This window comes from Sinocyclocheilus grahami, unplaced genomic scaffold, assembly GCF_001515645.1.
Source record: "Sinocyclocheilus grahami isolate Dianchi unplaced genomic scaffold, SAMN03320097.WGS_v1.1 scaffold811.1, whole genome shotgun sequence".
Classification (NCBI taxonomy): domain Eukaryota; kingdom Metazoa; phylum Chordata; class Actinopteri; order Cypriniformes; family Cyprinidae; genus Sinocyclocheilus; species Sinocyclocheilus grahami.
The window spans coordinates 65,230-81,390 of record NW_015505990.1 but is presented as its reverse complement, the minus strand read 5'-3'; the positions used below and the strand labels follow the sequence as shown (position 1 = coordinate 81,390).

The 16,161-nt window shown below is 37.9% G+C and overlaps 2 protein-coding genes across 2 annotated transcripts in view; one reads left to right on the top strand and one right to left on the bottom strand.

The window, feature by feature from the left end:
• LOC107562193 (heat shock protein beta-1-like) overlaps positions 1 to 4,958 on the top strand; it is an 18,908-nt gene extending 13,950 nt beyond the window's left edge. The window contains exon 4 of the mRNA XM_016246780.1: positions 4,909 to 4,958. The gene's annotated coding sequence lies outside the window, so the exon portion shown is untranslated. The remainder of the gene's footprint in view (positions 1 to 4,908) is intronic.
• The window catches only part of LOC107562194 (14-3-3 protein gamma-1), a 19,500-nt gene extending 3,339 nt beyond the window's left edge, over positions 1 to 16,161 (bottom strand). Inside the window, exon 1 of the mRNA XM_016246782.1 lies at positions 15,969 to 16,161. Coding sequence (XP_016102268.1) covers positions 15,969 to 16,055 — 87 coding nt within the window. The 5' untranslated portion in view covers positions 16,056 to 16,161. The remainder of the gene's footprint in view (positions 1 to 15,968) is intronic.

Sequence of the window (16,161 nt, the reverse complement as noted above, 5' to 3'; positions counted from 1 at the left end):
AAATAAAAATGTATATACTTTTTAACCACATATGCATGTCTTGCACTAGCTCGACTTCACGCATTATGTAATCACGTTGGAAAGGTCACGCGCGGTTAGCTCTTCGTCTGTGTACTCCGGTTCAGAAAGATCGGGTTGGGCGAAAAACTCTCGTTTTCTCCTCCAACTTCAAAATTGTCCGACATCATTGTTTTACCTTTTTTTGTAAAGGGCGTTTGACTTTCTTTGCCCGTTCACTTTGTAAACACTGGGTCGGTGCTTCAGCCTCAGTCACACGTGACCTTTCCAACGTGATTACGTAATGCGTGAAGTCCAGCTAGTGCAAGACAAGCATTTGTGGTTAAAAACTATACATTTTTATTTTAAGAAACTGACTGATCGTTTCTCTTCATAAGACCCTTATTCCTCGTCTGAGATCGTGTAGAGCCCTTTGAAGCTGCACTGAAACTGCAATTTGGACCTTCAACCCGTTTGTCCCCATTGAAGTCCATTATATGGAGAAAAATCCTGGGATGTTTTCCTCAAAAACCTTAATTTCTTTGTGACTGAAGAAAGAAAGACATGAACATCTTGGATGACGTGGGTGTAATTAAATTTTCAGGAAATTTTTATTCTGAAAATGAACTAATCCTTTAACTGAAAACAAGCCAGTGACCAGTGGTTCTCAATTCCAGTCCTCACGTATACCACCGCTCTGCATATTTTGCATGTCTCTCTTATTTAAAGGGGTCATGAACTGCCTTTTTTATTATTTTGTACTGTTCTCTGAGGTCTACTTATAATGTTATCAACATTTTTACATCAAAAACATCATAATTTAGAAGTAATGGGCTATTTTCTGTCCTGTTTTGACCCCCTCATCTGAACGCTCAGTTTGAATAGGTGTGGCGGATTGTAGACTCGGAAGTAAATGCCCACTGCTGTGATTGGCTAACAGTTTAGCACTTTTTCCATAGATGGAAGCTGCTGTGATTTAGGTTAAAGATGCATCAATACTCAGTACATTTCAAACAATCTGTAATAACAATATTGATCACGTAATAAAAAGTTACTCACACTTGTGTGGTGCGACATTACTGTCAGATTCAATATATTCAGCACAGCATCGTCTTTTAGTTTCAATCTTTCTGAAAATCCTGTGTTGAATTGTTCTTTCTTTGTAAATGAATCCGCAGCAATATGAAGTGAACAAAGGGCCGAGTTCTTACTGACGCAGTCTGGAACTTCATTAAAAATAATGAAGCCCTTTCTTAATGTTGGGATCAGAAGGAAGGCGATGCAAAGACTGTTTTTCCACAGCTTGGCTCTGAACAGTGTCTTGTTGTCTTCGGAGCATCTTTATTGTTTGGTTTCTGTATAGCCCTGCGTTTGCCTCTCTCGTTATTTACACTACATGCGTGAATCGGTGGGCGGAGCTAAATAGACAGTGATGTAGAATTGGTGGGCGGAGCTAAACAGGCAGTGATGTAGAATCGGTGGGCGGAGCTAAATAGGCAGTGATGTAGAAGCAGGCGTTGATGATCTTCTGCGGAGGCGGGGTTTAGCCACACTATTACGTCATAAAGTGGCACATTCAACAACTTGTCGTTTTGGCAGATTGGCATCAATACAAGCAGTTTTTAGACTAACAAGAAAGTTTTGAGTTCTGAAACTTACAGGATGTTTTTTATAGTACGATGAGCTCGTATATGTCACAAGATCGAGGGAATTCATGACCCCTTTAACACAGCTGATTCAGATAACCAGCTTGTTAGAAGAGAGCACCATGCATAAACTGTGTTCCGATTGACAGGGTCCCTACACAGTGTTCTCAGTGCTCCCTACTCCTTGAGCGCAGGAAATCCATTGACGTTTACTTCACTTCAAACATTCATTCACGGATTTGCCCTACGCAACAGCCTGCAGCATCACAGATGAAACTTACTAGAGAAGTGTGACATGATATACCTCTGTAAATATATACAATTTAAATTCACATCTCGCACACTTTAATGCCCTTTGAATGGAACTACGCTCCCTTTGAACTGGAATCATGGTGGAATATCCGGTGATGTCCACTTCGCAGGGCACTCACGGTCGAATAAAACAAACGTCTGAAGAGATACATACAAAATGTGCAAAGTGGTGGTACGCGAGGACTGGAATTGAGAACCACTGGGCTAGACTAATCTATTCTTTGGATTTAAGAATCAATATCGTTTTGTAAAATTGAGAAATTAACAAAAATCGAGAAATCTAATTTTTTTTTTTTTTACCCAGCCCTATTAATCATTCTTTAACATTTGAACAGGTTTCACAGTTAAAACGACCAACATTCCCAATGACATGGTCCCCACTCTAATGATGCTCTTTATGAATAAAATGATCTGTTTACACTACCTGTCAAAAGTTTGGAATAATTATGTTTTTCAATGTTTTTGAAAAAAAAAGTCTAGGCTGCATTTATTTGATCAAAAAATGCAATTAAAACAGTAATATTGTGAAATATTATTACTATTTGAATATATTTTAAAATGTAATTTATAGCTGTGTCAATAAATTGCATAATTGCAAAATTGCATAATCAAAGCTGAATTTTCAGCATCATTACTCCAGTCTTCAGTGTCATGTGATCCTTCAGAAATCATTCTAATATGCTGATTTGCTGCTCAAGAAACATTTCTGATTGTTATCAATGTTAAAAAAAACGAGTTTGGGGTAAGTAAGATTTAAAAGAAAGAAAGAAATTATTTAATTAAACTAAAGCCATGCCTTTATTCAGCAACAATGCATTAAATTGATCAAAAGTGATAGTAAAGACATTTGTAATGTTACAAAAAGATTTCTATTTCAAATAAATGCTGAACTTTTGAACTTTCATTCATCAAAGAACGTATTACTGTTTTCACAAAAATATTAAGCAGCAAAAACATTTTCAACATTGATAACCAATGTTAATATTTGAGCACAAATAATAATTAATGATGACTGAGCACTAAATCAGAATACTAGAATGATTTCTGATGGATAGGTTGCCCTCACAAGAATAAATTACATTTTCAAAAATATTAAAATAGAAAAAAATCGTAATTGACCAAATAAACGCAGCCTTGGTGAGCAGAAAAAAAATTAAATCTTAATTATTCCAAACTTTTGACTGGTAGTGTACATGTGTGCACTAGGCAGACACTTCTATCCAAAGCCACTTATATTGCATTTAAGGGATAAATTTGATCAGTTCATAGATTCCCTGGGACTCGAACCCATGGCCTTGGTACCACTAGCCACATGTCAAAGCATTTTTTATTTATTTTTTGCAGTTTTTAATATCTTTAGAATTAGCATTCTCTAATTTGTCCAATACATTCCAGTTTAAAATGATAGTTTACAATGGCATTAAACTGTGTGAGTAAGCCTGTAGTCTTTCTGGAGCAAGTCGTGGCCTAATGGTTAGAGAGTTGGACTCGTAACCCACCTTCAATACCATGACTGAGGTGCCCTTGAGCAAGGCACCGAACCCCCAACTGCTCCCCGGGCGCCGCAGCATAAATGGCTGCCCACTGCTCCGGGTGTGTGTTCACGGTGTGTGTGTTCACTGCTGTGTGTGTGCACTTTGGATGGGTTAAATGCAGAGCACAAATTCCAAGTATGGGTCACCATACTTGGCCACATGTCACGTCACTATTCACTATTTTTTTTAATGAAATTATCTTGTTTTCTCTATCGTCTTGTACTTCATGAAAAGGAATGAAGGAAAACCTGCTGTACTGCAGTATGCATTTTGATGATGTCTGCTTAAAGAATTGCTTGCGAACCAAAATAGCACACTAACTCGACATTTACAGCTTCATTTAGTGGCAGAGCGGTTTATGCAGCAGTAGGGTCACTCATAATGCTACTTCATTTGCATGGGGCACTAATGAAAACCGAAAAGGGGGATGATTGTCTTTATACACTAATCTGTGTGTTAACTTCAGCCTTATCTTATGTCCATTAAATTTGAATAAATGAACAGTTTAAGGACGTGTCATTTAAGTACAGAATAACAGCATAGATGTGTTGTGAATGGTAGTTCACAGTGTCCTTTTGTGAGTCATTTGAGTGAACCGTTCAAGTAAGCTTCAATGTGGTGATTTGCCAAATGCCTATTTATGGACATGGCATCTTCATTGTTCGTTTTCACCAGCACATGTACCACATGTCCTAGTGTAGGCTGGAAGCGGTGTAGTAAATCTATTCATAGAAGACTGGCAGCGTTTCAAAATGAAAGATCCGTATGGACCAGCGTGCCACTTGCTTTTGTTTAGAAACACATTGCGACCTGAATTACTGTGTGTTGTTTACAGCGACATAGTGAAAAGTGAGCCTACACATTGCTTACAAAAATTTGGCCGAATGAAAGCATCGCAGCACATTGTCGCAGAGATGCTTTGATTTTACAGCCTGACAGTGGCCGGATGAGCTGGTGCCTACAGATCTCTTTCTTCTACTACCTTTCAGATGCAATTTCCTGCATCTTTTGGAGAAGCTCCATGATTTACTGCATTTTTTGCTGTATCATTCGCTCTCTGCATCATCGTCAACCAAAATGCGCGCACAACCACATAGCATGCCGATGCATCATGCTCAAATTTAATACAGAGAATGGCTGATGATAACACGAGCACTCGTCAACAAAGCAGGTTTGATGTTGCTATTATTCCAAAACCCATTTCATTTGACCTAAAATATTTACTTGAAATACCCAGAGATTAAGCTATTATTTCAATAATTTAACAACACATGCTCACGGTTCTCTGACGTTGGCTAACCCTCTGGTGCTGTTCGGGCATTTTTGACTGAAACATTTTACATTTTGTTTTGTTTTTTAGAATTTTTTACTTTATCGGAATGGTACAAAACTTGCCGGTTTTGGCACTTGCTGTGTGAACACACACACACACACACACACAAATCATGGACATGATTTGAAAAGGTTAAATGGTCCTGAAAAAAAGTAGTCACACTTGTACTGTTCACGGTCAAGAATGACTGCATTGGAAATGAATGGGAAGTGAATTCCATCTAGTTGAAACGTTTGGCACCCAAACAAAACCGTAATGAAAGCTAATTTTTTTGAGATATCAATTTATATAAAATTTTAAAATAGTCCTTTTGTGTTTCACAATAATATACTTCTATAACTTTTTTTAGTTTCACTCTTTAACTTTTTTCACTTTAGTAATAATCTGTCAAGTGTCTTCTTTAAAAATAGACCAAACTTAAGCCTCCAACTTAAGTGCTCTAAAGCATTCAAGATTTATGACCGTTTAAGTTGGAAATTAAATTTTCAGGTCTATGCTCAAAAAGTGGTGAACAGGTAAAAAAAAAAAAGGATAATAACTATTCCATAAATATTAAAATACAAAATACTAATAAAAACAACTTTCAACTATAGTACATTAATTTCTTTGAAAAAAATACATTCAGTCATGTTTGACCTCCATGTGAACAACACCAGAGGGTTAATGAACACATGACATGCAGGTAAACTTATGAAAGATTTAATCTTAAGTAAGATTTTTATTTTGATTGAAATTAAATTTTAGTCAAATTAAATTTTAAAATTAAAAATATTTTTATGATTTAATTTAATTATTAGGTTTTCATCAACTCTCTGTTCCCTCACAAACCTCTGTCTGGGGAAACCCTCAGTTAGCGGTTCAGTGCAGACAAAGCTGCATTTTAAAATGGACATCGTTCTAAAAAGCAAAGCATTTGAAAAAGTTTTGTAGTAAATGCCACAATTGATTCATTTTAATTAACAATTGGGGTCTTCTTAAAAGAACTATAAAAGAACCATAATTAGGTTGAGTATCAATTGAATTTGAGTGATTCTGATTCTTAATGATTCCCAGTTTCGATTCCAATAAGATATAACAAAAATAAGTCAAACATTCAATACCAAACATATTTATTCCGTCTTGCAAACCTTTCTGTTGCAGCTGAATACCATGAACAAAAATCAGCACGCAGAATCGAAATGCACTTGTCTTATCAAATCCACGGTTCTTGGAAATTCTGGAACTGGTTCTAAAATGAAACCGGTTCTCAATACCCAACCCTAACTATAATTATATTCTCTGATTCCTACATCCATCATACATCGACACAAATGTTTAAATCCACGTTTAGAATTCCGTTTGTTAAATATGACCTCGCTCATAAACAAACAGACACACAATCTGTTTCCTGCATCAGACTCGGAACAGTTTACAGAATTATGGATCAATTATTCCACAACCTCCTTCCTTCATCTCAAGCACTACAGCCATTTAAACACCCTAAGACTGAAGAAGTCAGTCGCTGACTCATTGTGTAACACATTTACTGGTATTGCAGACATAGTTCAGGTTGCGTACAGTAGTTGTCATATGTTACCATTTGCAAACTGCCTTTAACCTCTTCCACACATAACCTCCCATCCAGACAGCGGTGGGCGGGGGGGGGAGTAAAGAGCAATCTTCAGTCTTCATAGAAACAAGGCAGTCGTCTTTGTTTGGATGCAGTCGACTATCTCTGCTGCTGCCGTGGCAACAGCAACGATGTCCATGCTTCTTGTGTGCGTGTATGTGTGAGATTGCGTGTGTGTGTGTGTGTGTGTGTTTGGGGATTGAGGTGTAGATGTGTGTATGTGATGCTTGTGGGTGGATGTGTCGTGCTGTTTTACTTTGTCACACATGGATTTACATTTACATTTAATCATTTAGCAGACGCTTTTATCCAAAGCGACTTACAAATGAGGAATACAAAAAGCAACCAGACCAACAAGAGAGAAACAGTATACAAGTGCTGTGACAAGTCTCAGTTAGTCTAGCACAGTACACATAGCAAGTTTTTTTTTTAAATAAATTAGAAAATACGAATAGAATAGGTAAGTGCTATTATTGATTGGTCAGGTGCTGACGAAAAAAAAGTGCTCCGATCAGGATTTTTGGAGCCGATCACCAATCGTCGATCACAGGAAGCAGTATCTGCCGATACCGATCTTTTTGAAGCCTTCTTTTTATCACGTAGAATTATTTATAGTGAAGCTCCAATCAGGATTTTTACAGACATGGCCTGAATTAAATTTTTTGAAAATGGGGGGAATTCCCCTCTTAAGTGACTCTTGTGGGGGGATTTTTTTCAAAAATATGTAATTATCTCACCGAAACGATAGATCACGCAGTGCATTTTTGTTTCTACAATGGGGCAATTGTTGAATCTTTTTGAAGCCTTCTTTTTATCACGTAGAATTATTTATAGTGAAGCTCCAATCAGGATTTTTACAGACATGGTCTGAATTAAATTTTTTGAAAATGGGGGGAATTCCCCTCTTAAGTGACTCTTGTGGGGGGATTTTTTTCAAAAATATGTAATTATCTCACCGAAATGATAGATCACGCAGTGCATTTTTGTTTCTACAATGGGGCAATTGTTGCATAATAGCTTACACACAGCACAAGCCTGATTTTGTGAGCTCGAGGAGAGCGTGCGAGTGCTGAATGAATGGTTTAAACACTGGCCAGACTTAAAAAGAAATGCAAATTATAAACTTTAGTGACGATGTGACACTGCCTCGATCGTGCAAGTGACAATACCTGTGTCAACTGTGTAGCTCGCTTCTAGTGCAGATGCGATGTGGTGAAAGAGAGATTCACTCCCGCTGTTTGTGAAATTACGTCTCACAGAAAGTTTTCAAATTACAAGTTATTTAATAAAGAAATATGAATTGTACCTCACCTTCAGCATTATAATTATTTTACCCACACGGACAGAAACTGAGACGGTGCCGCTGCATGTCATAAACCTCTCACGGCAGGCATGTTGTTATCTTGAGATCAGCCCTTATAGAGACCGCTGATCAGACTTCCCAAAGCCATTATCGGCCGATAGAAATCGGTAGCCGATCAATAGGAGCACCCCTGAAAAAGATGTGTCTTTTGACGTTTTTTGAAAATGGCTGCTCGAATTGAGATGGGCAAGTAATTCCACCAGCTGGCGTGAGAGTGATTTTGTGCCTCTTTGGGATGGCACCACGAGGCGTCATTCACTTGCAGAATGCAAGCTTCTGGAGGGCGCATAAGTCTGAACTAGTGAGTTTAGGTATATTGGAGAAGAGCCAGTAGTTGTCTTGTAGGCAAATATCAGTACCTTGAATTTGATGCGAGCGGCTATTGGCAGCCAGTGCAAACTGATGAAGACCACTCTCGCTTATTGTTAGTTTATTTTTTATTCTGTGACAGAAATGAGCTTCCATAGAATGTTTTTATAAAATAAATTGTCACCATTTATGATTGGAACACCTGAGACAGATCAAAATACTAGATATAAAGGGGCCTAAATGACTCCAGAAGAGGAGTTTGATTTGTAATATTGCTAGCACGTTCTTTGTTTTTTGCAGCGTTGTTCACAGATATCATATCTGCAACATATCTACACTGGAAGTGACCAACATGAGGACCAATCAGCTGTAAGCTTGATGCTTGATGCTTGACTTCAGGCATAGTAAAATGGATTAATTTCTTTATTTGTTCAGTTACCTACTTTTTCAATGTATTGGTATAAAAACTGACTTCGAATTGTCTATTTTAAAATAGTAAAACACATGTGATTTAAAACCAAAAGGTTGTTTAATTAAGTAGGCAAGAGAAAAGATACGCCACAACTTCATTTTAAAGTAATGATTAAGTAACATCAATCAGTTCATGATATTTGTAAATAAAATAACTTTATTTCAGACAAATAGGGAATATAGTGGGTGCAGTAACTGTTCTGCATCTCAGAAATATGAGGCACACTGTAATGCAAAACACTTCCAGTGTAGAGAGTGTTGATTATAATGGTATCAATCAAATTTTGTTTCATCACTTATGTCTGGTAGCCTAATGATTTATCATGATCATTTGGGTCTAGAAAAACAAAACATTGTATATTGTTGAAATACAAATAAATAAATAAATGACACCGTTTCAAACATGAGTCAGTATCTTACACGAGTCAGTAACACACAATGCTGTATGATTCATGATAAGTGTATTGGTTTTACTGGAAGGCAAATCTCAAACGACTTTTTTTTTAATGTAAATTTCATAGTACTTTGTTGGCGTGCGGCCTAGGATATATAAATCGTACACAACCTATTCTAGCATAAGCATGGTAAAGCACTTGATTATTTGGCCTAATTAGATACAGATGCATTGAGCAGTATTGCACCACAGTGCAATGATACAGCTCTCATAAAGTGCTAATTCTGTCTGTGAGCCCTTTGTAGTCTCGGTAATCTCAGGGCACTTGCAGTTTTGGTTGCATCATAAGACTCCAATAAAGCCGCCAGCTATTGCAGCAGCGAATGTTTGTCGACTTTTAGCCCTAGCTATAGATCACGACAAACACAAAAGGGTGAAGAAAGACAGAAGGACATGAGATGAGGATGAGGCAGGAAGTAAGAAAAACAAAAAAGTTTATGGTGATCAAAATCTAGTTAACATGACTTTATAGTGTTTTTCCTAACACTCTCTTCCACTCCATTGCTTAATAACTGAGAAAGCTCCTGAGCCATGCAGTTTCTCTCAGCAATGAATATTATTGAAATTATGGATGATATTATTGTGGACGTGAAGGAGAGAACTAGTGCCATTTCCTGGTAATCTGTTTTTAATAAAAAGAATAATAATAGAAATGTCAACTGTAGAGATTTTGCTGTATTGTTTATGACGTGTTAGCATTATTTGTGTAGCTATGAGTGATTTACGTGACTTATGCATAAGATTGGTGAAGAAACACAAAGAAATGGCAAAATGCAAAGGGAAACACTTCCCAAACAAGTTGCCATATTAACATTCAGTTTTTGCAATGAAGCTGAACTCCATTTGTTCTAAATAATCTGATATTTTTGTTTTGCATCTATCAAGTTCCATATAAAAAGAGAAATTGATCAAAATAGAATCAATTAGTAAAATGACCAAATGTCTCTGCATACATGAAAAGTATTAAAGGGGTCATATGATTTTGCTAAAATGAACATTATTTGGTGTAATGAAATGTGTTTATGCGGTTTAAGGTTCAAACAACACATTATTTTCCACATACTGTACATTATTGTTTCTCCTCTATGCCCCGCCTTTTTGAAACGCGTAGATTTTTACAAAGCTCATCGGTCTGAAAAAGCGAGGTGTGCTGTGATTGACCAGCTATCCAGTGCATTGTGATTGGCTGAATTCCTCAAGCGCGTGACGGAAATGTTACGTCCCTTACCATATTGTGATGCCCTGTCCGGCCGGAGCATAACGTAAAACCATGTCTGTGTTTGTGATCGGAGAAATGACAAACAACAAGTGCTACTCTACACTGCCCAAAAAACTCGCGTTTGAATCGTCAGTGGCAAATTCTTTAAATATAAAAAAACGTACTTACAGTCTGTGAGTAAGAACAGCTGGCATTGTAGTTTACTCTACCAGGATCATCAGTACTACAGTGAGATTAAAATGTATGCCTTCTTGTGGGAAGAGTTGCATAACGGTGCCAAAATAGTGACGTAGATATGTGGGGGCGTGTTAGAACGAGGTGTTTTAGGTAGGCGTGGCTGACTCTTAACTTTTATAAAGAATATCTCTTTGGATTTGAGACTTTAGTCTTTGCAACTTTACAGATCTTCTTTATGCACCAAGAGCTTGTAACACTCCAAAGAGAAAGGAAAAATTTAAATCGCATCATATGACCGCTTTAACAATATTTGTAATTGATTCTTTCTACAGGTTACATAATTGTGCCAGTAGGTGGTGAGAAGTGACCGTCTTAATCATTGAGTCAAAGATTCATTCATTCAACTGATTCACTCAAAACACTGATTCATTCTGGAATGAATCAAGTGTGACCATCTTTATTAGTGAGTCATTGAATCGTTTACTCAACCTATTCATTCAAAACATTGATTAATTCTGATTAATGATTCTGTTCTAACGCAATCTGATATAATCACATCTGATTCACATGGTGCAGCTGATTGGTTTCTTTTCACTTCAGCAGCCAATGAGCTTGCTGCTCAACATTCAAATACTCAGCTAGTGCTTGCTGTAGCAGTTGCAGCGTGCTTCAGAAAGCCTCCACTTTCCCCAGCTCCACCTGTATAGATATGTTATGGGGTATTTTAATGTATGTTATACATGGGGGTTATTTTACATATGTTATATGTGCAGCAGCAGTATTTCCTACATGCTCACAGCAGCATGACTGTGGATGTATTTTTCTCAGTCTCTGTAATTGCTCTGCTGCTGCAGCGTAGCAGATCTATTCTGCCAAGACCAAACACATTAACACTGTCATGTACATTACCATGCTAAACTCTCTGAGAGTTGTCATGACAGAAATATGACAATATATTGTCTTATTATGCTGTCTTAATTTTAGGACAATATATAACTAAAATTGTATCTAAAATGTAAGTATGAATATTAACGTGTAAATTTTTCCCAGTAAAAATTAACTATATATATATATATATATATATACATATATATATACTGTTATCATGATAAACAATTACTGATACAGTGAAATAAGATATCCCACTCCTATTTTTTATTGTATTTGGCAAAAGAAGAAAGGTGATTAAAATCTATCATAATAAAAGGAGAATCATGTGCAGTATTAGACAGATTTGACTGACAAAACACTATTGTAAGCCTGACTAGTGCTATGGTGTTATCATGAGCACAAAGAGGCTCTTTATTCTATTTATTCGACAGTCTTTTAAAGCAGCTCATAATTCATCTGCACATTTTAAACTTCATGTTAACATTTAGTAGATTCTCTGAAAACAATATTTCAGTCATGACAACTCTCGGAAAATTTAACATGGTGATGAATATGACAATGTTAATGTATTTGGTCTTGGTGGAATAGATCTGCTACGCTGCTGCTGATTTGATAATCACTTTTAATCACATTTAATAATCACAATTACAATTTCAGGGTAATAATCAACAATTATGATTTTTGTCATAATCGTGCAGCCCTCCATACGTGTGAGATAAAGTATGGACCTTATCTTATAAATATTTCAGATTTGCATTTGGGCAGAAGAAAGTGACTCTTGAGAGCCAACATGAACCCAGACGTGGGTTGGTAAATGCCGGTCAGAATTATTTATTAGTATAGCCCACATAAAAGCAAACAGTTTAGAATGATGATGGAGATCTGGGGGAGCTAATCATTGTATAATATTTGAAATATACAGGAGTGGAACCAATTTGTCAAGCTCATTGTCTCCGAATGAAAATTGTTTAGTAGAAACCATTATATGAACTGCACTAATGGCAGACCGGTGTATCAGAGGCACTGTGCAATACACCTTAAAGGGATCATATGATGCGATTTACATTTTTCCTTTCTCTTTGAAGTGTTACAAGCTCTTGGTGCATAAAGAAGATCTGTAAAGTTGCAAAGACTAAAGTCTCAAATCCAAAGAGATATTCTTTTTAAAAGCTAAGAGTCAGCCACGCCTACCTAAAACACCTCGTTCTAACACGCCCCCACATGTCTACATCACTATGTGGGAAGATTTGCATAACGCCGCCCAAATGTGCACGCAAAGAAAGAAGGCGTAACTTTTATTCTCGCTGTAGTATTGTTGCCGCCGCCGCCATGTCGTGAAGACGCTGTGTGCTTCATTGTGAAAGCGAACTACTTTGTTTGGCCTTCCAAAAGAGGAAGATATCTGCTTCGTCATGTCTAGAGCTGATCCGTGCTGGTCACTGAGGAAATACTACAACTTTGCGCTGTGGATCGCCGGATCGGCTTTCACCGTGGACGAAGCAGAGTCCAGCCCGGGGTCGTCACATGTGGTTGCCGCAAGCCCACCGGACGCTCCTTCATCGACATAAATTCCTTCATCGAATCAACCGGCCACGCCGTTCTCAAGCCCGCCGGTCTCCGCTCACTCATCCCGTCGGCCGTTCCTCACTCTAGGCCACCGCCGCTCACTCTAGGCCGCCGTGTGTGACGCTGTGTTTCGTTGTGAAAGCTTTGTTTGGTCTTCCAAAAGAGAACATGACTAGAAATCAGTGGTTACGAGCTGATCCGTGCTGATCGCTGAGGGAATACATCAACTTCGTGTCATGCCTAGAGCTGATCCGTGCTGGCCGCTGAGGGAATACATCAACATCGCGCTGTGGATCGCCGGATCGCCTGGGGTCAGCTGCCGCTCACTCTAGGCCGCCGCCCGCCGCTCACTCTAGCCCGCCGTGTGTTTCGTTGTGAAAGAAACTACTTTGTTTGGTCTTCCAAAAGAGAACATGACTAGAAATCAGTGGTTACGTTGTATTTACAACACTGTTCCAGAACAGTCTTGTCGCTCCTGCCTGACAGGGCATCACAGTATGGTGAGGGGCGTAACATTTCCGTCACATGTTGAGGTATTCAGCCAATCACAATGTACTGGATAGCCGGCCAATCAGAGCACACCTCGCTTTTCAGACGATGAGCTTTGTAAAAATCAACGCGTTTCAGAAAGGCGGGGCATAGAGGAGAAACAATAATGTACAGTATGTGGAAAATAATGTGTTTTTGAACCTTAAACTGCATAAATACATTTCATTACACCAAATACACAAAATAATGTTCTTTTTAGCAACATCATATGACCCCTTTAATATTTCCCCTCAGTAGCTACTCATGTACCCAAAGCAGATGTCAATTAGATTATGACAGAGCATATTTCAGTAATAGACAGCACCCAGACTTAGTGAGTAGCTAAATGGAAATGCACTTTCCTTTTTATTTAAATGGTTGCAAGGAGTTCGTTAGTCCAAATAAAAACTTGACAACAGCCATATTCTTTTTAATTCCTGTAGGCAACCTACGACTTAATGTTATGAAATTACTCTCATATCCTGTTTCATAACTTGTTAGAAGTATGAAAATGGCATATTTAGTCCCTCAGCAAGTCAGATTACTTGCTCTAGTTAGTTGTTAATGTTTTTATCACATACTAATGTACAGGTTGTTCTTTTAAAACCTAAATAAATGTTGCAGTTTGGTTTGGTTTTTCACACATTACATTTATGCGGACTAGGAGTGATGCTAAAAAATGTAATATATTTTATTTTATATGATAAAATTTAAAATGCAGATCAAATTATTTTCCTTTTAAGTCTATTGCCCATTTAAAAAAATCTATTTATTTCCATTTTATGATTGAATTGGTAACTGATTTCCTTATTCAAAACTTGACAACAGCCATATTCTTTTTAATTCCTGTAGGCAACCTACGACTTAATGTTATGAAAGTACTCTCATATGCTGTTTCATAACTTTTTAGAAGTATAAAAATGGCATATTTAGTCCCTAAAAAAAAGTAGATTACTTGCTCTAGTTAGTTGTTAATGTTTTTATCACATACTAATGTACAGGTTGTTCTTTTAAAACCTAAATAAATGTTGCAGTTTGGTTTGGTTTTTCACACATTACATTTATGCGGACTAGGAGTGATGCTAAAAAATGTAATATATTTTATTTTATATGATAAAATTTAAAATGCAGATCAAATTATTTTCCTTTTAAGTCTATTGCCCATTTTAAAAAATCTATTTATTTCCATTTTATGATTGAATTGGTAACTGATTTCCTTATTTTATTTGTAAGTGTCAGTGTCACTCCTAGTTCTCCATATATTAAGTCAACTTAAAGAAAACCTACCAGGGCAGATGTTTTCACATTTCTTAAACGTTTTAATTTGATTATTTTACTTTAAGTGTGGTTTATAGAACATATCACAAACAATGTAGAGACTCCAACACATGAAATGGGTGTGTCAGATAAAGGAGACATGCACAACTTCCATGACAGGAGTCAGAAGATAACACTGAAATCTGATTTTTAAAACACTGGTTTTAAAAATCTGATGCAAACTGCTGCCTCCTTGCATTATGGCCCTATCAACTTTCAATGCAAACCTACGCCCTTGATAGAGAGAGAGAGAGAGAGAGAGAGAGAGAGAGAGAGAGAGAGAGAGAGAGAGAGGTTGGTGATTGGACCCTATTGGATGGAGGCTGATGGATCGGATGAAATGGTGCATTACGGGCACTGCACCTTGGCACGCGTTGCGACACGCCTGGTGGGAGCGAAACTGCAAAGCCGCGTAAAACCAAATGCGATCGCTTTGATTTGGACGCGAATGGATGGACGCAGCTGTCAGCGTTGCGCGTTGCTTCTGCAGCGCATAGGAGTTATGTGTGAACCTGGCGTAACTGGTTCGGTTTGCCACGTTATGAGACCGAGAACAGCGTTGATTTTTTTTTTTGTTGCATCATTAACCAGCGTTATTATCCCTAATAATGCTTATAAATCACAAGCCGCTTTATTATGGCACGATTTCAGATTCCCGCACCGGAGAAGTCGGCTCTGAGTAGTCATAGACGCGTAGGCTAACATCATTAATGTCAGTGGATTTTTAATCAAAACTGTTATAATTACGTGCATGTGCAATAATGAAGAGTCATTCTGTGGTCATGTTGTCCAGTTCGTACGGATCTCGGAAAGGCACCGCCCAAAGATCCGCTGCCAGTTTCCAGTTCACCACGAGAAACCTGGATTCACATTCAACTCTACATTTTACTCCAGTTTATGAATGACGGACAGTGACACATAATATAACGGAATAAGCTTCGTCATGATTTAGCAGAACTGTGCACCTGTCAGTCGATACGGATCAACTTATATGGGCCTTTAAAACGAAGAACGAGCACTCTAATCGATTCGATATGAGAGCTGGCTGATCTTTAAACAGACTCGATCGCGAAACTGAGCGGAATGTCCAGTGGCAATGCGACAAGACCAATGCATTATTTTATATCACTAGAATTTCGCACGCAATTATGAAACCAATAACGTGGTGATAACTATCCGAATAGCTAAATCATGCATGCATTTTTGCGTGTGCATAATAATAAAGCAAAAGTTGCACTTACCGACTTCATGGCAGCAGCCATATCGTCATACCTCTCAGCCTGCTCGGCCAGTCTGGCTTTCTGAACCAGCTGCTCGCGGTCGACCATGTTTAGACAGCGGTTAATTCAGGAGCTCTGTATGAGTGATCGAGGTGTATTTGGTGAACATGCAGTGGGACGCGCGCGCGAGCTCGTCTGGCCGCTGCAGCTGCTA